Here is a 27,843-nt window from a genome sequence, read left to right on the forward strand (position 1 = left end):
CGGCCGCGGCGTTCCCGCTCCCGGCGGCCGCGGGGGAAGGCGGCGGGGTGGAGGGGCGCCCCTCGGGTGCGGGCCCGGGCGGAGGGCGGGGGCGGCGGCTAGCAGGGCCCGGCGGCAGAACGGGGGGATCGTGCCGTCTCCCGGCCCCGCGGTGGGGGCTGGAAAGGGTTTTTGGATACTGCAGAGGGAAGGCGGCTCTGGGGGAGCAGCCCCTGCGAGGCACCATCTCGTAGAGCGGCGGCGGCTGCAGCGGCGGCTCCGGGCCCCGGCCGGCGAAATCGGGTCTCTCCCAACACCCGGCCTGGGCCGGCTCACAGCGGGTACAGGGGCGGCTTTTGCCGAACGGAGAAAGAGGAACAGGCTTAGCTCGAAAAGAGCGGGCGTGGAAACTGTGCTGCCTTGTTCTCATGTAGATGAAGCTTTAACAGATTTTCCTCCTGGAGCTACTCAAACCTTGTCTATTGGTATTTCAGTAGTATCTAAATAGTAGAGGATAGTGCAAAGTATACATATCAAGCACACAGCAACTCCTCTGTGCTGCAAAAATCCTCAGTAGATCTGCAGCATAAGTGGGACAGGGAAAGGATGGAATAAACTAATTTGAATGTGATGCTTATAAAGTGCCAGGTTTTCATAATTTTGGGTGACAAAATAATCTGTTTCATGTTCGTGACACAGAGCAGGTGCAAGTGTTCTGTAATAGTCCTGGAGGTCATAGCGTAGATGCAGGTATTTGTTTTCTAATTTAACTTGACTTAGAACTGTGGCTGTGGAGATGCCAGTTTCAGTAAAATGGATCAGGTATATGTTTGGGTGGGTCCCTGTTTATGTTCAATATGTTTCCATGTTTCATAACATCACCACAGTTTCCATTTATTTTTTAACTGGAGGTTGTACTTTGATATCTAGCTTACACCTCTAAAGCTAGTGAAGGTGGGGGGAGGGGGACAAAGGGGAAGATGGTGAGGTCTGGACTTTAGTATTTTCTAGTATCAGCAGGAAACTTTGGTCTGAAACAGAGGATTCGCTCTCCAAACAACTGGAATTGAATTAATATCTCTGAGCACTCAGTGCTGTTGCTATTGTTCAGACTGGCTTTATCAATTCACAAAACCGAAGTAAAGGAAGACCACCCTAGAGAAATATTAACACTGGAATGTTTATTTAGTAATGCTTTGCTTAAAAGTAATTGTGCTTCATCAGAATGTCCTAATAAACTTCTGGGGATTGTTACTGCTTCAAAGAAAGTAAGAGGGGTGTAATGGGCACAGAATAGGAAGTGCAGCTGAGTCTCGTGCCTTCCAGGATCTGTGGTATGTGTATGGAGTTATTCAGAAAATTATCAATACTTTTACTCACCTCAGACTTTACAAGATAGAGAAGATTCGTGGAGAAGCTTTCCACATAAAAAGAAGTCTGATCACTTAGCAGTGCTTTACAGAGTATGTCATACAGACTATTGCTGAATTGAAAAGAACATAGGGCTTTCAAACTGAAGATTTTTGTCGTATCACATTTGTAATTTAGCACCTTTCTTTCTCTCTGGTTGTCTTTGGCCAACTCCAACTTTGGTACTATTTGGTGAAGTTTTTTTGGTAATGGTGGAAGAGCGAAAACAATAAATGCAGAAAATTAGAGAAGAAATAACATTTGAATAGTAAGAAACTGAGCAAATCTCTTTTGCTAGTGTTTTCCAGCATAGACTCTCACTGTAGGATTGTAAGTGAGAATAAAAGCTGGAAATTTGCTCCCTCCTTAGAGTAACAATCCACTTAAGCTAAGTGGAAGGATGTGAATTGAACAGCGGTCTCTTTGTGTCTTGAAGTATAGAGGAGGTAGAGAGGAGTCTTAATTGTGTGGTTGTTTGGGGGGTTTTTTGCCTACCCTTTCTGTGTGAAAACTGTTACGAAAAACTTGATTTTAAAATGTTTAGTGAAATTTAATTTGCCTTCCCAGGGGGCTTGACCAGTAAACTCAGCTAACAGATAATTTGAGTTTGTGAAATTGTATCAGGCACACACTTGTTCACCTTACAGACTGAAGCTGTAGGTGTTGGAAAGCTGGATTCATCTACACAAATAGTTGACTAGCTGCTGAGATTGCAGGTAGCAGTTTTTGGTGTGAGAAAATGATCTTTATTTCCAGACCAGAAATTCAGGATTTGTCTTGAAATGGTGTGAAAAGTTAGGACCCCACAGTGTCAGATTATTTCACAACAGAAGTAATCCTCTCATCAGTTCTTCATCCTGAAAAGAATCCTTCCACCTACATATCTTTGGTAGCTCAGAAACGGTTCAGATTTCAAGTTTCAGAAAAGGAGTTTTCAAGGTGCAGAGAGAGCAGTTTATAGAGCTAGTATAATGGCATGAGTACAGAGCTGATTCACAATGCTCTTATTTTGTTTGCCTTTCCCATGCACCTCTGCTGCATTTCTTCACCCTTCATGGGAGTCTTTTGAAACTAGCAGACCAATACTGAGGTGTCTTTTAATCCTGCATTTTGAAATTGAACCAAAATTTCAGACCAAATCTTTGTACATATGCTCTGTATTCCACACTTCTTGCAGCACTTCCATGTTTGTTTTGTGTTTTTTCTAACACTGAAAGCTAGTCCTTTGTTAAAAGTGGTCCAAGCTGCATATTTGTTAATGAACAGCCTAAGAGTACTACCATAGGGCAAAAAAGCACCAAGTTTGTATAGAGGTAGGAAGTAAGTTAAAGTTCAGAGCTTCTCTTTCAGGAGGTGGGAAAAAAATTTCAACATTTCATTTCTCAATGTTTGGTAGCCCCCAGATAAGCTTCCTTTTATTCTCAGGTGTAACACTGCTCATTTTCCTAGAGGAAAAAAAGGAAAATTAGTCTCTACTTTTATCTGGGACACTCAGTGGTGAGTGTGCTGACAAAGCATTCCCTTAACACTTACACCTGCTTAGTTATGATCTGGATTTCGTTAAGACTAGATTGCATTTCAGAGGCTGTCTGAGAGCACATGAGAGCACAGTACCTATGTGTGTTTGCCTGGATTACCAAAGGCTGGTGAGGTCTATACGAGAGAAGTGTTCTGGCTGTCCCTCTAAGCTGTAAGTGCACAATACCTGTGTTGAGGTGAGGGAGGAGGTAGCATTTGGGTTCTGGAGGGATGACTTGAAGAAGTTTAATATATGCATTTTGGAACTGGGCATGCATCTAAATTTCCAGCTCACTTGGAACTGGAGTTACTTAAAGAACTCAATGTTTGATTTCGCAAACTTGATCTCTGACCTAAACTTTCAGTTCCAGTATGTGTGGTACAGCCTTGCTAATGGAGTGAAACGGCCAGAATACTTATGACAGCCTATGAAATACACAGTTTGTGGGAATATGCAATTAGCAATTTATTCAGTGTATTGGAAGTTTAGCACTTTACGAATCTGAGTAAGTAAGTATTTTAGCGTTGCAGTCAAAAGTTTCAGGTAGCAGGAGAAAGCAGGAGCATCTGCAATCCAAAGCTCTGTCTGTTCCAGTGTTTCTCTTGAGCATTAAAGTTGAAAGGGGCTCCCTGAAACTTTGCCTAGAGATTGTTTAAGAAGCCCTCCTTTTTTGCATTACTGCATTTTTGCCAGTGTGGAATACTGATGTAGTTTATACTGGCGGAATAGTTGCTCAGTCATCAAATTGTTAGTGGACGTCTCTTTAAGGATCTACATGTAATGGCAGACTGTTCTGCATAAGGAAGAAACTCAAGGATTCTTTCTCCAGTCTCTCTGACCACTGAATTCTTCCCACTGTCCCTTAGCAGCAATGCAACAGTGTGTATTTGTTACATAGTGGCCTTATCTGCTGTGGGTAAAATAAGTGTTGAATAATAAGAGCTTCTCTAAATCGAAACAAGAAACCTGTGTTTATTGCAATAGTAATTGCACTCATCTGTTCTTTGTACATCCAAAAGTAATTATAACATTTTATATTTTTATGAAACAAGACTCTGCTTGTTTTACTTCTGGTGTTGCAGTCTATCCAAACACTGGGGGCATGTGTGGGCTTGAGGTTTTTTTAACTTATGGTTTGTTTGGCTGAGTTTCTGCTACTTTTTGTTGGTTGGGTGGGTTTTTTTGTTGTTGTGTTGTCATGTGTCTGGTCATCTCTATCTGTCTGTCAATTTACCCAATGTAGCAAAAACATTTTTCTTAGACAACTTGGATATTTAGACTAAAAAAATTCCTGTCACACAAATTTATTAGGATTTTCTTTCTAAACTGATTTGAATTATGGATGGATTTGCTAAGCAAAGTTATACTACTTTAAACATCTGACTTATACTGAAGAGGTTGCCTTTCCATATGTTGTCGTTGCCTCCATATCAAAAATGCAGGCTTTTGCCAATTTGCTTAACATGGGTCTTCTTCCTTCTTGGCTTCCAGGCAAAGTAGGCATGCACAGAGCACAGTGCAATTCCAGTATGGTGGAACATACGTGCTGGACCTGCTTAGAGATCTTTATTCGTGGCTATGCCATCTATAACTTAGGCAAACTGGAATTAGTCATCAGCTTCTTTAATGGAGAACCCCTGCTGGCTAGAATGTGAAACCATGAGAAGAGCTATGTAAGTTTTAGAGGCTCAGGGGAATTGAGCAATAGCCCTTAAAGAAGTGCTGTTCAGCTGTATGTAACTGCTAGTAGTGTCACAAAGTCCATACTCAATGTTGTGATGAAGAATTTATAACTCAGTAGCCTGCTGCTCTGCTGCAGCTCCTCTTAGATTTTTAAAGTTGCTTACTTTTGCTATTTGGAGGTGGTTGTTGCAAACTTGGCAGCTAAGTACAGATATGTACAGTGGCAGTCTTTTGAGTGGCCAAACCAAGGGCTTGTGGGTGTAGGATTGATAATTGGAACAGAAGGTGGTAAGATCAGCTTCAGCATGGATGAAAAATGTTGCATTTTTCAAGCAAGGCCATGGATGTTGCCTATGTCCTGCCTTATCACCAGGCAAGAACTTTTACCGTGGTGGTCCTGCCAGCTTGATCTCTTTTTTTCACAGTTTTCAGTTGGAAGTTTCATCACAGAAACATCATATTTTTTCATGTTTCTTCACAGATTTCCTGCAAGTTCCAGCAAGTCGAACTTTTCCCTTTTTCTTGATGACTGATAACATTGTGTCTTTGCTTTGCCTGAGTGTAAGCTTTTTTAGCATTTCTAGAGTCTGGTAAAATGTTCAAATTAAACTGCTTCTTTGCTGTGCAGGTGCTTCCCACTGATGGCCAGGAATTTACCCACAATTCAGGAAAAAGAGCATTCACTGTTTGAAATCTGTTTTAGTTAAGGTACTAGGTGTTTCGTTTTATGAAGAGATGTCTAAAATTAACCTCTTATCAATAACATAGGCACCCTTTCATAATTGGAAAGACAGCAACTAAGAAACCAAAGATGGAATAGAAAAAGCAATTGTGGAAACATGTTTCTCCAAGAGAGATTAAATATATGTCTATATTAACGTGCTGAATAACTGTGGCTGTTCTGTTCCTACTTTATGGCCTGAAGCTTAGACAGAAGTTGTCTCATCCAGAGCCTTTTTTCCTTTCTGCAGGTCAAACAAAGTGTTTTTAGTTTGTCATCAGGCACTTCTGTAATAAGTGCAATTATTACTAATTATGAATTTTTGTAAATATTTATGTTATGTACTACAGAAAGAGCATGGTTTACGGTCTGAATGTATTTAGGAAGCTACTCAAAGTGCTACAGTTTTCTCTTTTTCTGGATGTGAGAGATGAGTGGAATGCTCTGATATCCCTGAAAAACCCCAGAATAATACATGTTGTTGATTGTATGGATCTCTTTACAGTCCATGAGTATAAGTGCAGCTGTACTTTTTAAAAATAATCTCTTTTTTTTCTGATGTGAGATTGTTGTTTTTAGTTTGACTAGCTGTGTTCAGTTTCACCTTTAACTCTAAAGAAAGTAGAATAGTATGTTATAAAGTGATGTCTAGAACAGTTTCCAGACTTTTTCTCAAGTGTAGCAAGAGGCGAAATACATTTTTCCCCTTTCTGTGATCTTCATGAGATAATTTCTGAAAGTGCAAAATTACCAGATATAATATGATTTTTTCTCAGTTCCATTAATTTCAGTAAAATTTATTTGTTGTCATTGTTCCAAGTTACACAACTGCTTTTAAAGGGATGTGAAGTAGAGTCAAGGAGAAATCAATCAAGATCAATCAAGTGTCAATCAAGAATGTGCTTTAAACTGAACGAAATCCTTTTCCAGTCAACGTTGTGATGCGACTAGTACTGTGCTTATGTTAGATACTCAGGAAGGTGCAACAGCTGAAGATTTGAAATCACACATACAACATATGTTGAAATCTCCTGTGAATGTTTTGGGTTTGTTTCTTTTTTTCAGAAAGATTTTAAGTTACTTACCTGGAGATCCACATGAGACTTTAATATACTTTGAATATATCTGATGTAGTAGATTAGCAAATAAGAAAAGACAAGGAAAGAGGATGGACAGACACCTTTTTCTTTCTGTCCTCTTGGACTTGTGCATGTTTCTCAGGTCATGATCATCAAAGGGTGTGTCCTTCAGGACACCACAGAGATTCCCACAGACAGTACAGACAACAGGCATCTTTGCAATGATCTTTTGGTGCTACTGAACATCTGAGGTCTCATGGTAAAAGCTGAGTTTGCTGGGACACTCAATAAAGATGCAGTGAGGAGTGTTGTGCTAAGATTTTGTTTATTCAAAAGCTTTTTTTAGAGTATCACAGTGTAAAACTTGTGTTTCCAGAGAAATTTCAACTGTCCTGTGTCATGTATAGGGATACAAACAGCAAGAGACAGCTGTTGTGGCCAAGGGTTCATTCTCTGCCCAAGGGGCAAGATGTTGCATTTACGAAGAACAGCTTATTTTTTATATATATATATTTGAAAAGTTATGGCTTTATCCAGATAAATTTACCCCTCCTGGTATTCATTGTTACAATCTTTCTGCACTTCTGCTTCTGTGAGGGAGAGGGGAAAAAACAGAAATCAGACTGTGAGCTGATGTGCAGTCTTTGTGAATTGAAGCATATTCTAACAAGGGATTGAGTGGGGTGGCACAGTAATAAGCTACTGCATTGATGTAACAAGGTGAGTGGAAAACAATATTGACTAGGGAGTACAGATTCAAAGATGATCAGCATTAGTGTGGGCCAGATTGTGGCAGTTCTCAGAATTTTAATAGTAGGCAGCAAGAAAGGGCTAAAATAAAACTGTTGTTTGTCTGATATGCTTCATACAAGTCATGCAACCCTTTAATAAGGTTTTCAGTACCCTGAGGTTAGCTCTGTTAGTCAGAGGATGGCACTAGTAATGCCAAAGTTGTGGATTAGAACACCATATGGGCCATTAACTTGGACTTGGTGATCCTTGTGTGTCCCTTCCAACTCATAATATTCTCTGAGTCTGTGTCAGTAGTAAGATGCTCCTTTTGGCATTCTATTCTGCATTTTCAGGTTTGAATAATTCTCATTTTTTAATGTAATCTCCACACAAACAGTTTTAAGATTTTTGGGCCAAAGATCAAGTGCTTGTTTTGGTATGTCTGAGCAGGTATTGATGTGGTCACGTGCTGGCCATGGTCAGTGTGACCCTGCGTGCTACACCAGTTCCAGGCAGACAGATATCTGCTCCCCCATGTTTGGATATTTACACTTCAGCGCCTGGAAAACGTGAATAAATAATCTGTGCTGCAAACACAAGTTAACCTGTATCAAGTTAATAAAAAATTTACCTGTAGCTATCGCAAAGATGACTTTAAAAGTTTTGGTATACTCAGTGTGCAGGGTATTGCACCCAGACTTCCTTTTGACAAATCACTAGTTTAGAGTTCTGTGCTGTGGCCACTTGGTTGATAGTATACTGTGTGGAAGTAGTAGTTGGTATGACTGAGGCTTCCTTGGCTCTGTGAAATTTGCTACAGCAATGCTGCTAGCTGGTATTTTTTCTCGAGATTTTTGCTCTTTTCAGGTATTTCTGAATGGCTTCCAGGTTTGTAAGTGCGGTTCGTATCAGTGTGACCAGGCAGGTGAAAAGAACTTGTGAGCCCACAGTTTGGCTTATTTGTGTAAGTCACTGATGAGAGGAGATTTGTACTGAAGTGTGTCATATTGTGAACTAAAAAACTTCTGTTCAGGTAAGAGGGTGATGTCTGGTAAAGTAATGTTAACATGTAGATAAAGTGTTCATAACATCTCAAATTTCTGCTGTGATTTGCCAAGACATGGACTTAGATGGAAAACATTTGAGCTACAGTTTATACTTGAATGAGAATATGTGGACTAAGTACAGTGGACTCGTGGTCATATCAAATCAATGATCTGCTTTATCTGTCAGGGGATATCCAAGTATTTTTATCTACAACTACTCTTAGACTTTCCCATGAGAAATTGATATGCATAAAATAAAGTTCTCGTAGTGGAATGCAAAAAAAGTAAATCTTAACAGGAGGGTAGCTGGCAAGAAGAGGGAGGAAGAAATTCATTTTGATCATGCTCAGTTATAGAAGCACAGAGTTTGCTTAGAGGAATAGCTAGTAGTTAATGCTGTTTAAAGATCATGACACCAAAAACTTTAAGGATTTGTATACAGGGTGAGTATCTGCAAAGGTGGGAAAAGGAGTTTTAGAAAATAACTTGTCAATTGAAATGAGGCAGGTGATACATTTGAGGTTGTGTGTGTGTTTGCAGTCAGTTCATTTGCCAATCTTCCAGCTTTCCTGGGCATTCAGTTTTGTATCTCTAGATACTTTGAAAGAATTCTGGAAATTTTTCTTTCTGTTACGTTATCTTGCTGCTTTACACACTGGAGATTCTTTTGTTACCATTTCTGCTATTTCTCCTTGGTTGTCTTCTAAATACATTAACTTTGAATTTTGAAAATAGTGGAATATTTTAAAAATCCCTATGTTCCACATAGTAGTATTTCCTGAGCATTCCATTAAACTTGCAGATGAGATAAATAAGTTAATTCTTTGGCCTTGCTTTGTGTATTTTTAACAATACTGGACTTTGTGCATCCTTTTCCACCAGTCTCCAAGGCTTGCCATGTGTATCTCCTGCCTTGTTGTGAGTTTTCTTTATTGAAAAACTGGGGCAAGAGAAGATAATGTTACTTGAATGAAGACAGGAACAGTACTCTGAGAAAACAACAACAGATCTGGAAATCAGGCCTGCGATTATCTCTCTTCTGAAAAAATTTTAATCGTGACTGGGAATGTTGCCAGGCACTGCAAGAGAATTGTTCTCACTGTTAAATTGTTAGCTTGATCCTTGGCATGTGTTGGCCTAAGCCAATGCTTCCAGAAGAGACTTGGGCAGAGCTCAGGTCTTCAGTGTGTCCCAGGAAGTGTTCCATTAAGTAGCTTGCATACTGTTAATCTTTTCTGGACATTAAGAGATATTTCTGTAGTGAATTTGGGCCTCCTTCTACTAGTTGGCTTTGGTATGGGGAGTATCTCAGGGTCCTTTAACTTCTGTATGTGAACCTTAATGTCCTAGGTCGAAGAGGAATTCTTTCTCGAGCAAGCCATTAAGCCACAAAAACCAGTAAATCAGTAAGCAGCAACAACAACAACAAAAAGAAAATATCTCAAACTAAAATTATGTTTACAGTAGAGCCTATGTAAGTTTTCTTGGTGGTGACCCTAACTAATCTTTCTGAAATTAGAAGGGTTCTTTTTGTCTCTGATAATATTTGTAATCTTAGTTCTATAATACTTTGTGTCTCAAAACACTACTGTTTTCTGGTTTTGTTTAATTATTTTTAATTTTGAATGCAAATGTCTGTCTGTTTAGCTTTAGATCAATGCCACTTCTGTTGGTTTTGGCTGGGATACAGCTAATTTTGTCCCTAATACCTAGTATGGGGCTGTGTTTCTGATTTGTACTGGAAGCAGGATTGGTAACACAGGGATGTTTTAGTTGCTGCTGAGCAGGGCTTACACAGAGCCGAGGTCTTTGCTGCTCCTCACCCACTCTACCAGTGAGGAGGCTGGGGGTGTGCAGGGAGCTGGGAGGGGACACAGCTGGGACAGCTGACCCAAGGGGTATCCTGAAACATATGGCATTATGCTCAGCATGTAGAGCTGTGAGGAGAAAAAGGAGGGAGATGTTCAGGGTTACGGTGTTCGTCTTCCCAAATCACTGTGAGGCGTGATGGGGCCCTGCTGTCCTGGAGATGGCTGAACACCTGCCTGCCCATGAAAGAGGTTGATGAACTTCTTATTTTGCTTTGCTGTGAGGTCTAGCTTTTGCTTTATCTATCAAACCATCTCTGTCTCAACCCATGAATTTTTTCAGTTTTGCTCTCTGATTCTCTTCCCACCAGAAAGGAGTGATGGAGTTGGCTGTGGGTGCTTAGTTGCTGCCTGGGGCTCAACCACAACACACTGAAGAATTGGGACTCTGTTGTCATGGTGGTTTGTGAATCACAGAGGCACAAATTACTCTCTAGAAACACCATAAAGAAGAGAATAATGAAGACAATTAATTTCCTTTGTGAAATTGTGTCCAGAGAAGGGCAACAAAGATTGGAGCACAGGTTCTGTGAGGAGTGGCTGAGGGAGCTGAGGTAGTTTATCCTGAAGAAAAGGAGGCTCAGAGGAGACCTGATAAGGTCTACAACTCCCTGAAAGGAGGGTGTAGCCAGGTGGGATCAGTTTCTTCTCCCAGGCAGGTAGAGACAGGATGAAACATGTTCTCAAGCTGCACTAGGGGAGGTTTATATTTGATATTAGGAAAAATTTATTCCAGTTTTTGGAATTGGGTGCTCAGGGAAGTGATGGATTTATCATCAAAAGGTGTGTGGAGGTGCACTTCAGGACATAGTTTAGTGGTGAATACGGTGGGGCTCAGTTAAAAGTTGGACTCAATGATCTTAAAGATAGTTTCCAGCTTTTAAGATTCTAGGATTCTGCACCATATAGTGTATCCATATTTTTCACAATACTCCTATCTTCCTTCATACCTTTTTTCTCTGAGGATGTGTTACAATTAGGTTTGTGGTGGAAGGGGAATGACTGACAGTACCTTTTTCTATGGTACAGGCCTTTATGTGTGGGATAGATCCATTGTTGACTGTGGGACATGTACTTTGTATGCAGGACAGATGTAATGAAAATATCTTTGATTTTTCTTTTGTTTTAGGGACACCAACAGTCTTTAACAACCATGAGCAACCCTTTTGTACGGATTGTGGAGCCACTGGACCCGAAACAGCCTCTGAAGAAATTCTTTAATCTGAGCAAATTGGAAGATGTGAGATATGGTATGTTGACAACATAAGAGGAGCATTTTGTTAATGCTGATGAACAGAACCTGAGCAGACTTTGCCCTATTGGATGATGCTTGGTTTTTGGTGAGAGCTATGAATTCAAAAGGTGAATCTTGAAAAATGTAGTTCTTGACATTTAGGACAACAGAAATATTGGCAAGATCAGAGTAGTATTTTCTCAGCATACTGTGCACACAGCAGTCTTGTTTTTCCTGAGTGAGTAAGGAGAGCTAGGCGAGACTAAGAGCACAAGTTTTCTTATACTGCTAAAAGCTGGAAAGGATCTAACACTTATATGTATGACTGAGCCAATCAGAAAGATTTTTCTTTGAAAACCAGGAGTGACTAGAGAATCCTTTCTGAGGAGGCTTTCTCCTTAGATCCTCTGACACTTCCTAAGTCTTTCAGTGGAAATGGTAGAAATCTTAAATGTCTGTGCCATTGACTTGGAAAGTGAGTATTTACGTCTCAGAGTTGTCTATGGTGGGTGTTTGGTGTTTCAAATGGAAACAGGTGATTAAGCAGAATTCAGGTAACAAGAGGAGGAACATTTTCTCTGAATGTCAGCAATGTGTATCCATTGTAGGCTCTGATAAGTGAGCAGACAATTAATGTCAGTCTTGGTGGGTGGAAAGCAGAGAAGAAGAGACAAATTAAGGAATAGACAAATATACATGCAGTGTTATCAGCTGACTCATTCCAGGATTCCAAGAGTGATAACCTCCAGATTTTTCAAAGAAAAAAGGATGCAGTTTTCACTATCCAGCATAGAAAGGGAATATCTCAGCAGGGAAGGGCAGGAGGAGACTCTAAAAGAACCCAAAACAACAGCAGTAACAATAACTCCCAAAACTCCCAACTGTACAAAATCCCCAAAACAAAACCCCAACAACAACCAAGCCAAATTGTTTTGATTTACTGTGTCCTGAATAATAGATGGGTTTTTTTTTTCACAATAGCACTAAGGAGGTCTCACTGTGATTAAGTGACTTTTGTGTCTTGGGGGCCAGCCCTGTGTAGAAAGTTGGAAGAAGCTTCTCAAAAGATTTTAAAATGTAAATATTCTGAGAGACAATAAACAACTATTATTAAGGTGGACTAGAGGAGGAAGGAGTGGAATGTGTTTGGCCCATTCCTTGTAGTAGAGCTGTGAGGACTGCTCCAATAGTATTTTGTGTTACAGTAATTTCACGAATACAAGCCGCACCAATTTGACCAAAATTTTGGTGGAAACCCGGAAGTGCGGCTAATATTCCGGGGCGGCTAATCTATTAACAAAATTCTAAAAGCTGCCAACACGGAAGTGAGAGCCCGCGGCAGCCCCAAGCCAAGCTGGAGCCCGGCCGGCCCCGGCAGAGGTGGGAAAGCCTGGCAGAGGCGGGGCCAGCAGTGTCGGGGGCGGGCGGCAGAGCCTGAGCCAGCATGGCGGGGGAGCCCGGGAGAACTGGGGCTAGCAGCGCAGGGGAGCATGGCAGAAGCAGGAAGGCCGGCGGGTGGGGCTGCCTGGCAGCGGGGGAAGCCCAGCATAATCGGGGCCAGCAGCGTGGGGGAGCCCGGCGGTGCGGGGGCCTGCAGTGCCGGCCAGGGCGAGGAAACGCGGCGGCGGTGCAGACGGGAGGGGGCGGCCGGCGAGCCTGGTGGCGGCGGCGGCAGCCCTGCCGGCGGGGCGAGCGAAAGCGGCGCTCGCGAAAGCGGCGCTCGCGAAAGCGCCGCCGCGAGCCGCGAACCGCGAGCCGCGAGCCGCGAGCCGCGAGCCGCGAGCCGCGAGCCGCGAGCCGCGAGCCGCGAGCCGCGAAAGCGCCGCCGCGAACCGCGAGCCGCGAGCCGCGAACCGCGAGCCGCGAGCCGCGAACCGCGAGCTGCGAACCGCGAGCCGCGAAAGCGCCGCCGCGAACCGCGAGCCGCGAACCGCGAGCCGCGAAAGCGCCGCCGCGAACCGCGAGCCGCGAACCGCGAGCCGCGAACCGCGAGCCGCGAACCGCGAGCCGCGAAAGCGCCGCCGCGAACCGCGAACCGCGAGCCGCAAAAGCGCCGCCGCGAACCGCGAGCCGCGAACCGCGAGCCGCGAGCCGCGAACCGCGAGCCGCGAAAGCGCCGCCGCGAGCCGCGAGCCGCGAGCCGCGAACCGCGAGCCGCGAACCGCGAGCCGCGAACCGCGAGCCGCGAACCGCGAGCCGCGAACCGCGAGCCGCGAACCGCGAGCCGCGAAAGCGCCGCTGCGAGCCGCGAAAGCGCCGCGGGGCGGGCGCGGCGCGGGGCGGGCGCGGCGCTCGCGAGGCGCGGCGCGGGGCGAGCGAAAGCGGCAGCGGGGCGAGTGAAAGCGGCAGCGGGGCGAGCGAAAGCGGCAGCGGGGCGGACGGCGAGCCCGGCGGCGGCAGCCCTGCCAGCCGGGCGAGCGAACGCGGCAGCGGGGCGGTGCTGACGGGAGAGGGGGGCCAGCGAGCCCGGCGGCGGCGGCGGCAGCACCACCCGGCCAGCCCCGCCGAGCCGTGGCGCTGAGCTGGGCCACCCGGCCCCGTCAGCAACCATGAGCGGGCCGAGCCTGCCTGGCCCCGCCCCGAGCCAGTAAAGCCCGCTATGCCGCGATCCTGTTACTAATTGGCCAATTTGTGAAAGCTGCGCACGGATTCTCGCGACGAACGAAAGTGCGGCTAATATTCGGGGTGCGGCTTATCTATTGACAAAGACAGCAACATTGTCGAGGCACCGGGGGTGCGGCTTATAATCCGTGCGGCTTGTATTCGTGAAACTACTGTATTTTAAATATTTCTAATTTGAAGTAAAAGAAGATTCATAGATGCACAGTCTCACTTTCATTCAGTTTCATCTTCCATCACTTGAGACCAAAAGACTGCATAAACTACTAAAGCTGTGCTTTCCAACATAGCAGGTAGAAAACTATGCTTTTTCTGGAACCTTTGTATGTCTTGTTCAGTGATGAGAGTGAGAGCAGACTGCAGAAAAGCAAGATGAGCACAGCGTGTTTTTGGGTTAGCTGTGCTATAGAGGGTGGAAAAGTTTCTCAGCAAAGATGTCTACTGTGTCATAGGAGCTGAAATAATAAACCTGCTGAATGCATCAAGTGGAGCAGGTCAGTTAGTACTGACCTCCTGGCAAAGCTGGAGGCTGGAAAAGGGTTTGGATAAAGCCTTGTGAGAATATGGGAGCCTTTCTGCCCTAGGTGTGGAACTTTGGGCTTGCTGATATATGCCCTAAGGTAAAAACTGAATTTGTTTCTTTCCTTTTACCCATGCAGCTCGCCTGCCATTTTCCATTCGAGTCCTCCTGGAAGCAGCTATCCGTAACTGTGATGAGTTCCTAGTAAAGAAGGGAGATGTTGAGAATATTCTCAACTGGAAAGTGATGCAACACAAGAATGTTGAAGTGCCATTTAAGCCTGCAAGAGTTATTCTGCAAGACTTCACGTGAGTCTTACGCTCTCCAAAGCAAGGAAAAGGGGCTTTTGAGAGTGCAGCAATGCTCAGCTTGGGCTGGAGGGGTGAGCTGAGGGGAAGAATAGCAGTGAGATATTTGGAAAAGCCTTTTTCAACTTTGCTGGATGTCATGCTACAGACAACACTTGAAGAGGCAAACTCTCAGAATAGGAGCATTGAGAGAAACTCTTCTTAGATGGAGAAGTAAATATTGTCACAAAATTTCAAAACGGGAAGAAAATGTGATTTATAAGCTACATCCTATTGAGGAAGTTTGGTTTTTAGAAATCGTTCTTTGAAGGGGTAGTATTGTCTATTCTCTCACTCACTTTTTTGTTTGTTTGTTTGTTTTTGTTCCCCAGGAGCTCTTACTTTCAGTTTTTCTACCTATTTGAGTTCTCATTTATAACCCACATTATTACTTCCTCTTCTAAATCTGTGTTATTGTATTTTTAAAGACTGCTCTGCTGTTGAAAAAATGAGCGTATTATTTTTCCCAGAAATGCAAATTGAGATTCCTACCTAACAGATGCTGAAAACTGGGCCTTGTTATTGCAGTGAGTCCTCAGCTGTCAGTAATAATCATTTAATAATCCCTGTTAAATGTGGAAAGTCAATTTTCAGGTGAAACAATAGCATCTAACTGTTCTAATACAGCATCTGACTTTCAAGTCTACTCACTGTTCTTTGTATCTTTGTCCTCTGTCCTTATAGAATATTTTATAATTTAAATCCATGATAAACTCTGCAGCTACACTGCCAGTTGGTTTTCTTCCTCAACGGTAAAGTGTCTTAGCTGTCATACCCTCTGTTTTGCATTTTCACAGAGGTTGTTGAAGTACTAGAGACCCAGTAAAGCTCAACTGTTAAAGACGTTAGAAAAAATTGGCAAAACTTCAAATGAAAGAAGTGCTGATTTCCCAACTATTTTTCATCCACTAGCTGTTGTTAATGTTTTGAAAAACTGGAGCAGAGAGGAAGCTGAACTTTAAAGCAAATATTGTTCCTTCTCTTTCTGCTCTTCTTTTTTACCCCCTACTCCTGCTGAGCTTTAAAAATGTGCCTATAAGTCTGCAGGGGAACTGCGTTCTTTAAAAATGAGCTCTTGGACAGGCCTCTGAGGTCCTTTTTGAAAAAGACAGCTTTGGCTACTTTCCAAAAGGGGTACAAGAATTACATTCAGGTTGTCCTGGTTTAGAATTATCTAATTTCCTAGTTAGGATTGTTCTGTAATTATCCTGAGTTGTTCTAAGACAGTAGAAGGGTATTGTGTCTGTTCCATATCAATTGTGTAACATTAGAAGTTGGCAAAATACAGTAATTTCACGACTATAAGGCGCACCCTTTTGACTAAAATTTTTCCCCAAACCCAGAAGTGCGCCTTATAGTCCGGTGCGCCTTATCTGTTCTACAAAGTTGTTAAATTTGCCAGACCGGAAGTGTGAGCCACAATGAGCGGGCAGCCGCAGCCAGCAGGAACCACGCAGAGAGGGAGGGGGCGCCGGCCCCGACCCAGACGGAACGAGAAGCCGGGCGGCGCCACCCTGGGCGCGAGGGGAACGAGAAGCCGGGCAGTGCTGGCCGCGGCCCGGGCGTGGGGGAAATGAGAAGCCGGGCGACCCCGACCGGGTTGCGGGGGGAACGAGAAGTGCGAGCCCGCAACAGCCCCAAACTGAGCAGAGCCCGCCCGGCGGCGGCATCAGGGCAGTGTTGGCACGACTCGGGCAGCCAGGGCAGAGTGGCGGCGGTGCGGCCCCTGTGGCCGGGGGAAATCAGCAGTGGCGCAGCCACTGCAGCTGCGGGAGGAATGAGAAACCGGGCCGCGCCGGGCGGGGGAGGAACGAAAAACCTGGGCGAGGGCGGAACGGGAAGCCGGGCAGTACCGGGCGGGGGAGGGACGAGAAGCCGGGCAGCACCGGGCATAGGCGGAACGGGACACCAGGCAGAATGCGAAGGTGGCTGGCGCCGGGTGGAATGAGAAGCTGGCCGGCGCCAGTCCCGGCCCGGGCGCAGGAGGAAGAAGAAGTCGAGCTGTGCCAACCAGCGCCGGGCGGGAGTGCCTGGGCCCGCGGCAGCTGCAGCCGCTGGGCAGGGGAAGCCAGGACCCGCGGCTGTGCAGTGGGAACCAGGAGCCCCACCAACCACGGGCGGGCCAGAGTGCCGGGACACGCAGCACTGGGAGCGCACCTGGGGCTGCGTTTAAAGGCTACACCAATCTGTGAAAAATGTTTGCAAACTGAGCCCCTGCCAGTAATTTTTTACTTTGTTGCATGCAGCACAGCTCCTCGCTACAAAAAAAAAGCGCGAGCCGTGAGCTGAACCGCGAGGTGGGGCGGTGCCATGGGAGCGCCGAGCTGCGAGGTGGGGCGGGAGCGGGCAACCCCCAACCAGCAGTCACCGTGCGGGCTGGGCGGCACCGCCCAGCCCGCAGCCAGCAGCAGCCACATAGGAAGAGAGGGAGCGGGCAGTGCCGCGCCGCCCCGAGCCACGGACAGTCCTGAACCGCCCTGAACCGCAGCAACCCAAAGACGTGACCCGTGGCCGCCCCGAACCGCGGCAGCCGTGAGCCACTGCCGCCCCAAGCCCCGCCTCGCCAGCCGGGGGCGGGCAGGCGTGTCGGACCCTGCGCACGGGGAGGGCGCTTGGGACTGCGTTTAAAGGCTACACCAATCTGTTAAAATGTTTCCAATCTAAGCGCATGCCAGTAAACTCCACCATGACGGGATTCTGTTACTAATTCGTTACTTTGTTGCGCGCGGCACGGATCTTCACGGCAAAAAAAAAGTGCGCCTTATAGTCCGGTGCGCCTTATCTGTTCTACAAAGTTGCGAATTTTGCCGACTCCTGGGGGGTGCACCTTATAGTCCGGTGCGCCTTATGGTCGTGAAATTACTGTAACTCTTATATTGCTTTCCTCCTACACCCCTCCCTCAAGTTCCCCTAGGTAACATAACACAGAATTTCCTATTTTTCTTATAAAATGCTTATTCTGGGATGTCAAAACTGCTGAACAGCAACAGCTAATTGTGTCCAGGTTAGATAATGTGGATTCTTTTTCCTGTTTATTTTTTGGTAATTATTCAGGATTTTCAAGGTAAAATTCAGTAGGAACTGAAAACCTTTTTATCACTCTTGTTGCGTAATAGCTTCCTTATGGTCAGAGTCAAAAACATAAACCCTTATTGCTTTGGGCTACTCTTAGAGAAATGTAGTTTTTTCAGTGGATTGCTCATTGATGCCAGATTCTTATGAGCGCATCAGAGAACTCTTTTTGTTTTAGCAGCCAACAAAATCAGATAGACAGGTATGTGATAGGGTTTTCTAGGCTGGTTGAAGGTATCATGGTAGAACATATCTCAGTAGAAAACTGAAAATGTCTGTTCAGAGAAGGATCAGAAGCTGTGTTAAAAGAAATATTGAAAAATGTACCATCTCTTAGATAGGTTAAGTGTTAAAATGCCAGAAGTTCTGGTTACTACTCATTATTTGCTTGCATTGAAAATGGAGGAGTGCAGTTTCCTTTATATGTGACAGTAGCTGTCTGTTTTGTATCTCAGGATTGTGGTGGGTTGTTTTTTTTATTTTACCTCTTATCCAAATTGTTTCACCATGCCGTTTTGTTTCTCTTGTAGGGGGGTACCTGCTGTCGTTGACTTTGCTGCAATGCGTGATGCTGTGAAGAAACTTGGTGGGGACCCTGAAAAAATCAATCCTATATGTCCTGCTGATCTCGTGATCGATCACTCCATCCAGGTTGATTTTAACAGGCAGTAAGAATAAAAAAAAAAACCTTTTTATTTCTTAATGGTAGTACATAAACTGAATCCAGTTACTGTTTATCAAGGTAGTTCTACTGGTGATACTGTTAGCGTTTGTACTACAACATTCCAGACATTAATAAATTTTAAAGTTAGACTGTTTTATCAACTGCGGTGAGTTAGGGGGAGAATTTTCTCTATCTGTGGTGCATTTTTGAGCAGCAAAAGCTTGTACTAAATGTTGATAGGAACAGACTCATTCCAGACCTGTGTTTATTGTACTTCTTTTTAATAATGCTGCATTATTATTAATCGCTCAGAAATGGCTTTTTTTCCCATATGCACTTTTTTGACCCCTTTTAAAAGGACAAATGAGAATATTTCTTTTCTTCCTCACTTCTCTAGAGTGAGGTGATCTACACTAGGCTCAACTCTGAGGAACTGCTTTCTGCTTCAGTGCCTCCAAGCAGAAGAGCATGAGACACTGCTTACTATGGCCCCTATGAGTCCTGGAAAGAAACATAAGGCTGTTCAGTCCTCAGCATGCTAAGGATACAAAGACTTACTAGGATTCATTAAACCCACAGTGAAATACAAGACCTCTGTAGATAGAGGTCCTTCTATCCTTCAATAAATATGGTACATAAATATGGGCCTACTGAACTAATCTTCCAAACAGATCCTGCAGTCATGTTTTATGATGGTTTCCTTCCATCTTTGAAGTTTTTTGATATGCAGTTACTAATAATTGTTTTTTTGTCACAACCTTGTTTTATTTTATTAGGCTCATTAACATATTTATGAAAATAGAGATTTTTCTCTCGTATAGAGAACTTTGGCCAGATTTATGCTTTAGTTCTTTCAAACTCTGCAGACCTAAATTAGGCAACTGATTGAAGTAAAGAATTTAACACTCTCTGCTTTTGAGCCACAGAGGTTTCAGACAGCACTGTATCATAGTGGCAGCCTTTTTAAATAAAGTTGCAGGAAAATCGTGTTCCAGTTTCCTTTACTGCTTTGCAGATTGCTTCAGATTTAGGTGTTGGAAAAGTCACATTTTGCTAACATGCAGTGTTGCTTTTCTCAGGCTACAGCATTTAGGCCTGCCAACTGTAGATTAGTACTTACCTCTGAAGCAGAGTTCAGGCATTATCTCTTCAGATTTCTTAAATCCTTTTCATTGGTTGCCTGTAGTGATATTAAAATGGTGCAATGGGTCAGCATTCACATTAACTAATAAATCTTTTTTTTCTTTCAACCTTTGGGTTTATTTGACTAGATATAAAATTCTGGTGGTACTTATGGTTCTGACAGCTGATTACTTTCACTTGCAGGCCAGACAGCTTGCAAAAAAATCAGGACCTGGAATTTGAAAGGAACAAAGAAAGATTTGAATTTTTAAAGGTACTGACAAAAATAATCTTACTTGCATGAATCAATAATCTTACTTGCATTCATTTCAGTGAATGAAAGTTCTTTTTCATGTTGATTTTTTTTTTTTACTCTAATTCCTTTTGTTTCAGTGGGGCTCTCAAGCCTTTAAAAACTTCAGGATTATTCCACCAGGCTCTGGGATCATCCACCAAGTGAACCTGGAGTACTTGGCAAGAGTGGTGATGGATCAGGATGGCTACTACTATCCAGACAGTGTGGTGGGCACTGACTCACACACCACCATGATAGATGGCTTGGGAGTGCTTGGCTGGGGTATGTACAGCAGTGTACCATGGGCAGTCTCTTGGCTCAGGGAGCTGTGTTTTGGGCTCTGGTGAGTTGACCCTGGCTGGCAGATCACCCCCACCCAACCACCTCCTCACTCCTTCTGCTAGCACAATGGGGGAAGAGAATTATTAGTCCAAATGCAAGATTAAACTAGAGGGTAGCGACAAAGTTTATGTGAAGAGGGGTGAGTGTAGAGAGAGGAAATTAAAGAAGTAATGCAAAGACAGTCAGTCACCAGCTCCCATCAGCACACCAAAGCCCAGCCAGTCCCCGGGCAGTGGCTATTTTGGAAAGCCCACCTCCCCAGGTGGTGCTGAGCCTGTTTTTGGCATGGAATATCTCATTGTTCAACTCTGGTCAACTGTCCTGGCTGTGCCTCTCCCAGTGTTTTCCCCACCCCATCTTACTTGCTGAGGGGCAGGATGAGAAACAAAATTCGTTGGTACTGTGTAAGCACTACTTAGCAATAAGTAAAACTCTGGTGTGCTATCGACACCAATTTGGAAACAAATTTAAAACGTAGCACTATATGGGGTGCTGTGAAGAAAAGTGATCTCTGTGCCAGCTAGACTCAGATACATAGTCTAACCCCAAATGCAAGTAACCTGATAAGGTCTCTTACAGTTATATAAGACTTTGTAACTTAGCTCCCCTTTCTGATAACTACCTCAGGTGATTTTTACTACACGTGTTATTGGCATTGTCTGGGTTTTTTTTATATATTCTTTACTATTCTGCATTTAAATCACAAGGAAGTAGATCAGGAAAATATTAAATAAAAGAACAGAATTGAAGTATCACTGACCATCCAATTTTTCTTGTGTCGCTTGACTACTTTAAAAGTGTTGGATTATCCAAAAAGTACTGCAAATACAAATCTATTAGGTGGAAGGTGCTGAAAATTAAATCTGAGTGACTGAAGTACGGTCAGAGAGAACATTATGGAAAGCAGAACTGTGATGTTCTAATACCAGTACTCTGCATAATATTTTTTACAAGAATATATATAAATTTATTTTTCCTTGTAGTGGTGAACTGAAGTGCTTGAATTATTGAATAAATAGGTAACTATTTGTAGTCATCCCACAGAGTAGCAAAGACTTCAGCTGAGCCTTTATTTTCTGTGATATGATGATAGCACTATTGAAACAGCTGTTGCACCAATATGGAACACATTGTGTTTTTAAAGAGTTTTTGCTAGTTTTTCGCTAATGTGCTTGTGAAATTTTGAGCACCACATGTGATAGGACTTTCTGTTTTTAGTAACTTGCCTATACTACTGCAGCAGTATTGGTTGAGTGAGACTTTCTGAATCAAGGGTGAAAGAGCTCCTGGCTTAGAATACAAAGGTGAACAAGTTCAATGTATCTAAAGCATGACATCTTTGGGAGCAGACACATTTCTTATTCTGTATTTGGTTGCAGCATATGCATGGACCAATCATTTAGATGAAGTTGTAGCAGTAAAAACTGCTTGGAAAAGTGTGACTCTTAGCCTCACTTTTTCTCCAGAACATGAAGAATATGGGTGGACACAGTCTATACAGTATGTGCTCAAAATGCATACTCTTGCATCCAACATGTATTTTCCAGAGGCTGGTGATGCTGAACTTGGTTCATGACTGTCAGTGGTAGTCAGTCAGTTATGTCACCTTACTTGACTGTTTAAAAATTATTCAACACCCAGTGAAAGGAGCCACACAATTGGATCTGTAACAGCATTATCTTTTAAATAAACAGAGGTATATAATTTTGAATAAAAGAAATCAGAAATTATTTTTCAGAACCATTCTTTGACTAAATGGGGAAAAAGGATTGGAGTAGTGATTGGCATCCATAAGGCAGTTTTTTCTAGCTCAATGTTCATTAAGCTAAAGAAAAGGTAGAAGGAGATTTCAGAGGAGAGGGTAAATATACAAGGGACTTTCTACAGGCAAAAAACTATAAAACTGCTTAATGGTTTGGCTGCTTAGTGCCAAATTGCTAGATAATAAAAATCGTGGCTTTGTTAAATTTCTTATGACTATGACATTTTGATATGTTACCTTAATAAATTAGCAATATTAAGTAGTAGCTAGAATTCTAATAGCAAAGGTGGGCTTATGCGAAGATTCCCACCTACACATTCCCAAACCCTATTGAAACATAGTGGACATAAAGGCAGATATTTCTGTCTTAACAAGTACCTTTTCTGTTAGCATTTCTTAGTAGTATTTCTTTCTTTTAAAATAACTTCTGAGTTTTCATTTTGTGACCAACAGTCATGGTCTGCACGTTTCACTCCCAGCACATCATGTTCAGTGCTGTGTCAGTGGTTCTTGGTTTTTTGTTGTGTTACATGTTTAATATATTGAATACAACTTTTACATCTGCTATTGTAAAAGCCAAGCATCCTTAGAGTAAGTTACTTATGTTCACCTAGTATCACATCTAATGGCTTAGGAACAAGGATGAAAATATGAAACAAAACTAAATTTAAAAGCCCAGCCTTGCAGAAAGAGCAGCAAGATGAGGAGTGCCTCTTAGCAGAAGACTCAGGCTGTCTGCTTTCTCTCCCTGTTCACACCTTGAGTGGAGTACAGTAATTTCACGATTATAAGCCACACCATTTTGACTAAATTTTGATCCAAACCCAGAAGTGCGGCTTATAATCAGGTGCGGCTTATATATGGACAAAGAACGAAAAGTTGCTGTTTTAGTTTGGAGGACACATGTCTGCTAAGAAAGGCAGGAGCTTCTCTTTGAAATGTAGAATGTAAACTCCCTCCCTCCAAATTATTATAATTTTGAAATCAAGGGGCTTTCAGGCAAAGATATGGGAATTAGGAATAACAGTTCTTTTCTAGGGAAATTAAAATAGAAATACAGTACTACAAAGAAACAAACTCCAAACCCTGACAAAGTCAGAGTACAACTTGACACCCTGTCAGGCGGGGTGTTGGTAGCAGTCCCATTAAATGGTGGCTGCATCCTCCTGCAGTGACAGATGTGGTTCAGTTGAAGCAGTGCTCCTGCAGAAGGTGCAGTTTCCCTCTGGAGGTCCAGTGGTGATGTGGAGAATTCCAGTTTTCCTCTGGAGAAAGGGGCTCCCTTAGTGTCCCAAAACCTCTGTTTTTATCTTGGTAAGAAATGTTGGGCTCTTCCCCCTGGCTGGAGCAACTTCCAATGGGATGCAGTAATTTTATCAGTCAGACAGTGGGACTCAATGGGCCATTAGCAGAAAATGACTCTTGGAGGAAGGATGGGTTGTGAAAAGATAAAGAACAATGGCCTGCCTGGTTTCAATGGATGGCCCATTAGCAGAATATCTGCCATTGAGATAAGGATCACTGCCCCCACCCTCAACAGATGGTGACAGAATAGATACCTTTTATCACACCCTGTGTTGTAACGTGGGGTTTATAATCAGGTGCGGCTTGTATATGGACAAAGAACGAAAAGTTGCCAACACCCGGAAGTGCGGCTTATAATCGTGAAATCACTGTACTCATCAGGCAATTGACTCCAGTGTTTATCTCTGACATGTCAGTATCTTTCTGAATAGTCGCATTGTATCCTCTTGTTGTTTGCAGGTGTGGGTGGCATTGAAGCAGAAGCAGTGATGTTGGGACAGCCGATCAGCATGGTGCTTCCTGAGGTGGTTGGCTATAAGCTGGTAGGAAACCCTCAGCAACTGGTAACATCCACTGACATTGTACTCACCATTACCAAGGTAAATTACCAAGATCTGATATTTTTTCATTACTGTTAAGAGCTAAACACATTCTCTAGGACAGAGCAGTTATACAGAATGCTTAAGAGCCCCTGTATGTGCTTCCAGGTAGCCTTTTGTAACTTTTAAAAAGCTTTATCACTGTCTGTGGATTGGAATCAGCTCATTAAGGACAATTTTCAGGAAAATCTGTTTCCCAGAAACTACACAAAATAATGTTGAGATATTTTGGAATACAGTAATGTTTTGGAGCAACAATACTTTTTCTTCTGCCTCAAAAAAATCCTGATGACTTGTTTTTGAAGTCACCACTTAAAGGAAGGCAATGTAAAAGCTGGAAATCGAACAGTAACCCCAGTCTGATTTCTTTCATGTGCAGGTGTTTGACTCATGTCATATATTCATAATAAGTTTACTCACTTCATGGATTGTCACTGAATTAAGAGCATTAGTCAGCATTAGTGTTGTTGGAGATCAGAAATGTGGTACAGAAGTTCATCATGGATACTGTTTACACAGAGACTTTCAAATGGGGAAAACCAACTTATTTCATTATTTTATTCAGATGTCGTGTACTCAGTTTGACTCATGTACTTGTGCAGTTGGTTCCCCCTGTTTTTCCATCTTCCTGGGTTTGCTGTCTGAAGACTCCCCGCACAGATTTCCTCCTCTTAGAACATCATGTTGAGAAAAATACAATTGTGGGATAGTCTAGTTTAAATGAAAGGAAAAGCAAGTTTTAGAAGAAATATTGTCCTATGTTGTACCTTGTTATTGAAACTTTGCATCTCTGTGTCGTCATCTTCATGATTTACTTAAGTAAAAGCTTCAAATGGCTGTAGAAATCTTCACAAGAGATTTCTCTGAGTCAAAAGCTGATTTCATAACAGACATGCTCATGACATTTGACACATAACTATGACACAGGCACTGTCTTTTTATAACAGCATCTTCGCCAAGTCGGAGTGGTGGGTAAATTTGTGGAGTTTTTTGGTCCTGGTGTTGCCCAGCTGTCCATTGCTGACCGAGCCACCATTGCCAATATGTGTCCAGAGTATGGAGCAACAGCTGCCTATTTCCCAGTGGATGATATTAGCATTGGGTACCTGATACAAACGGGTGAGTACAACACACCACAAGTTAAGGGGAATTGAAAGGACTCCAGGTCTACATGACATTAGCAGTGGAATTAAATCAGGTGAGGCCTTCTGGGCTTCAGTTCATTTTTTAAATTGATACTTACTTATAAAGGCTGGTACTTGCACTTAGTTTGCAAGTTTAAGAAGAGCTGAGTGTTAGACTTCAGGCAGCCTGACAAAAGTCTGGATTTAGATTGTTCAGATGACAGAAATTGGAACCTACGATTTTGTTCTGCAAAAGCCCCTAATCTGCTCAATTGGTTTGTTTTTAGTGGACCTCTAATATTTCTCTTGAAAGGGTCACTGTTGACAGTGTGCCTGTTAGGCACTTGTTCAGTCAGATGGTGGTTCCTCCGTTTCACTTGCATTTTGGTTTTGCTGTATCTGGCTTTCATTTTAGGCCGTGACAAAGAGAAGGTTATGTACACAAAAAGGTATCTTGAGGCTGTGGGAATGCTAAGAGATTTCAAGAACTCCTCTCAGGATCCAGACTTCACACAGGTTAGAAATTACTCTGTCTTCTGGCTCCTTGCTTCATGCTCTGTCCTCTTTTATTGTGACAGTTGTGTTTTTCACAGAAACTAAGAAGTAGTCAAAGGATTCCTTGTCCTTTGGTTTGGTCTGCACAGCTGTCTTATTTTAAGGCCCAATGGAATGAGATAGCTGGCTCTTCAGGTGTGAATACTTGGATGTAGGTATAGATTGGGTCTCAACTGAACTCTAGCTGGTGCAGATTCTGCAGTTTGTTCCATGGAGCTTTGAGAAGTCCTTCCAGACTGAAGGATACTCTGAAGTGTAGCTGTGGAGATAATGTGGCTGTTGTGTGTAAACCTTGTTTGCAGTTTTACTCCTTTTCTGTTCAGTCAGTTATTTTATTGTGTGAATCAGGACCCTTAGAATTCTTGTGTGGTAATCACAGAGCACACAAGTAATTTTTTGTGCAAGAAAATTAAGATCTTACTCTGTGTCCAGGAAACTCAAGAATATTCCTGGTTTTCTCTACTGTAAAATTTTTTCTTGTAACTTGTGTTTGGGTCTGCATGATTATTCAAAAATCTTAGTAGATTTGGTAGGATGTAGCACATTATGAAAACAAAATTGGAAAATGAGTGAGGAATGGATGAATAGTCTGCTTTTGATTTGTAGTCTGCTTTTGGTTTGTATCAGCACCAATATTTCTTCACATAATTTTTTTAATCTGCTTCTAGCATGTGTAAAGACAAATTGAAAAATAATTTATAATGTTTAGATGCTTTATTTACATTGTTTTTTTCAGTAACTTCGGTATTTTTGATAGCCATACCTGTGAGTTGGCAGCATATAAAATTAGAAATGTTGCTTTTCTTCTGATCTTCCCATTTTTTTGTGTCAGTAATTTCTGCAAGTAATGATGTGCAGACTTAGCATTGATTCAACAGCAGAGGTAAGCATACCTGTGGCTTACCTGGCTTCAACCTACCAGGCAGTGCCCAACCACTCTCTGTTTATCTTACTTGAACAGGTTGTTGAATTGGATCTCCATACTGTTGTACCTTGCTGCAGTGGACCAAAAAGACCTCAGGACAAAGTTGCTGTGTCAGATATGAAGAAGGACTTTGAGACTTGTCTGGGAGCCAAGGTAAGAACTGGGAACATTTGGCAAACAAACTAATGCATGCTTCTGAAAACTGTCTGATGCTCAGGAACTATGCTCTGGAGTTGTGTGTTTGTTTGCCTGGTGAAAAATAAATGAGAATATTTGACTGCAGTTTCAAAGGTGATGGAAGCAATAGGTATTTAAAATTGGAGTGTTTCTTCTCTTGCATGGAAGTGCCCTGTTGGGGTAGTATTTCTGATCTTAGGCCTAACATGGTTTTGACATAGACTAGAGATTTCTGAACTCTGCCACAACGGGGGATTGTTAATTTAGGGGACAGAATACCTACTGCACTGAGTTCTGAGGTATCTACTCAGCTCTTCAGCTCTCCGAGCATTCCAGGCAGGTTACGCCCTGAATCCACAGTGTAGTTTTGCACTAAGTATTGACTGTGTTCAGCAGAGCAGAACTGCATGTCTCTGTGTCTCTTTAGTGTTGGTGGTGAAGACAGAAAACAATGACTACATTCTGCATCATCCAGTCAAAAGTGGTCATTGAAAGAATACTTGAATGAATATTCCAGAATACCTATGTTTTCTGCATCAGTTTGAATCCTTACCTGATACAGTAACCATCCTTGTTAAAGGCATTACAGAACTCCAATGATGTAAATCAAGAAACCAAGTAATTCTTGGTTTGTTACATTTTCCAAACTCCATCAGGTGATCTTATTCTTTCAGATCTCTAAACATAATTTTTCATGGCATGAACAGTGTCTTCTTGCTCTTTGTTTTTTTTCCAGCTACCAGAACTTTGCCTTTCAAACAAGCTCCTGATATACATTCAAGCTTTTTGATAATCTTGGTTTAAAAATCTTACATGTTATGCTAAAATTTCAGGACTGTGTTGTGTACTGGGGCTGTGTGTGATCAGGAATCTGTCACATACATGAGTAAAAAGCATGTGAGAAATCCAAAGAAGGATATATTAATGCAGGAAGAAAATACAAATCTGTTTTGCTGCAAAGACTGTCGGTTTTACCAGTAAACAGAGAAACTGGAGAAACTCCAGAAAAAATAATTTTTGTCCACCATTTTGGTTGACCAGAGATGCAAGCCTTCACCATCAGACCTAAAATCACAAGCATGGATGTGACTAGCAGATGCTTTTCATCAGTGGAAAAAACAGCCCATACTAATGTTCAGTCAAA

General features: G+C 42.9%; 1 protein-coding gene across 2 annotated transcripts in view; it reads left to right on the plus strand.

The window, feature by feature from the left end:
* The window catches only part of ACO1 (aconitase 1), a 55,977-nt gene that overhangs the window by 16,469 nt on the left and 11,665 nt on the right, over positions 1–27,843 (plus strand). For both annotated transcript variants that reach the window (XM_033084723.2, XM_033084724.2), the window contains exons 2-10: positions 11,167–11,287; positions 14,550–14,718; positions 18,360–18,497; positions 19,820–19,889; positions 20,009–20,192; positions 23,779–23,918; positions 24,866–25,037; positions 25,458–25,558; positions 26,559–26,675. In XM_033084723.2, the coding sequence (XP_032940614.1) occupies positions 11,167–11,287; positions 14,550–14,718; positions 18,360–18,497; positions 19,820–19,889; positions 20,009–20,192; positions 23,779–23,918; positions 24,866–25,037; positions 25,458–25,558; positions 26,559–26,675 (1,212 nt within the window). The remainder of the gene's footprint in view (positions 1–11,166; positions 11,288–14,549; positions 14,719–18,359; positions 18,498–19,819; positions 19,890–20,008; positions 20,193–23,778; positions 23,919–24,865; positions 25,038–25,457; positions 25,559–26,558; positions 26,676–27,843) is intronic.

Source organism: Catharus ustulatus, chromosome Z (genome assembly GCF_009819885.2).
Source record: "Catharus ustulatus isolate bCatUst1 chromosome Z, bCatUst1.pri.v2, whole genome shotgun sequence".
Taxonomy (NCBI): Eukaryota; Metazoa; Chordata; class Aves; order Passeriformes; family Turdidae; genus Catharus; species Catharus ustulatus.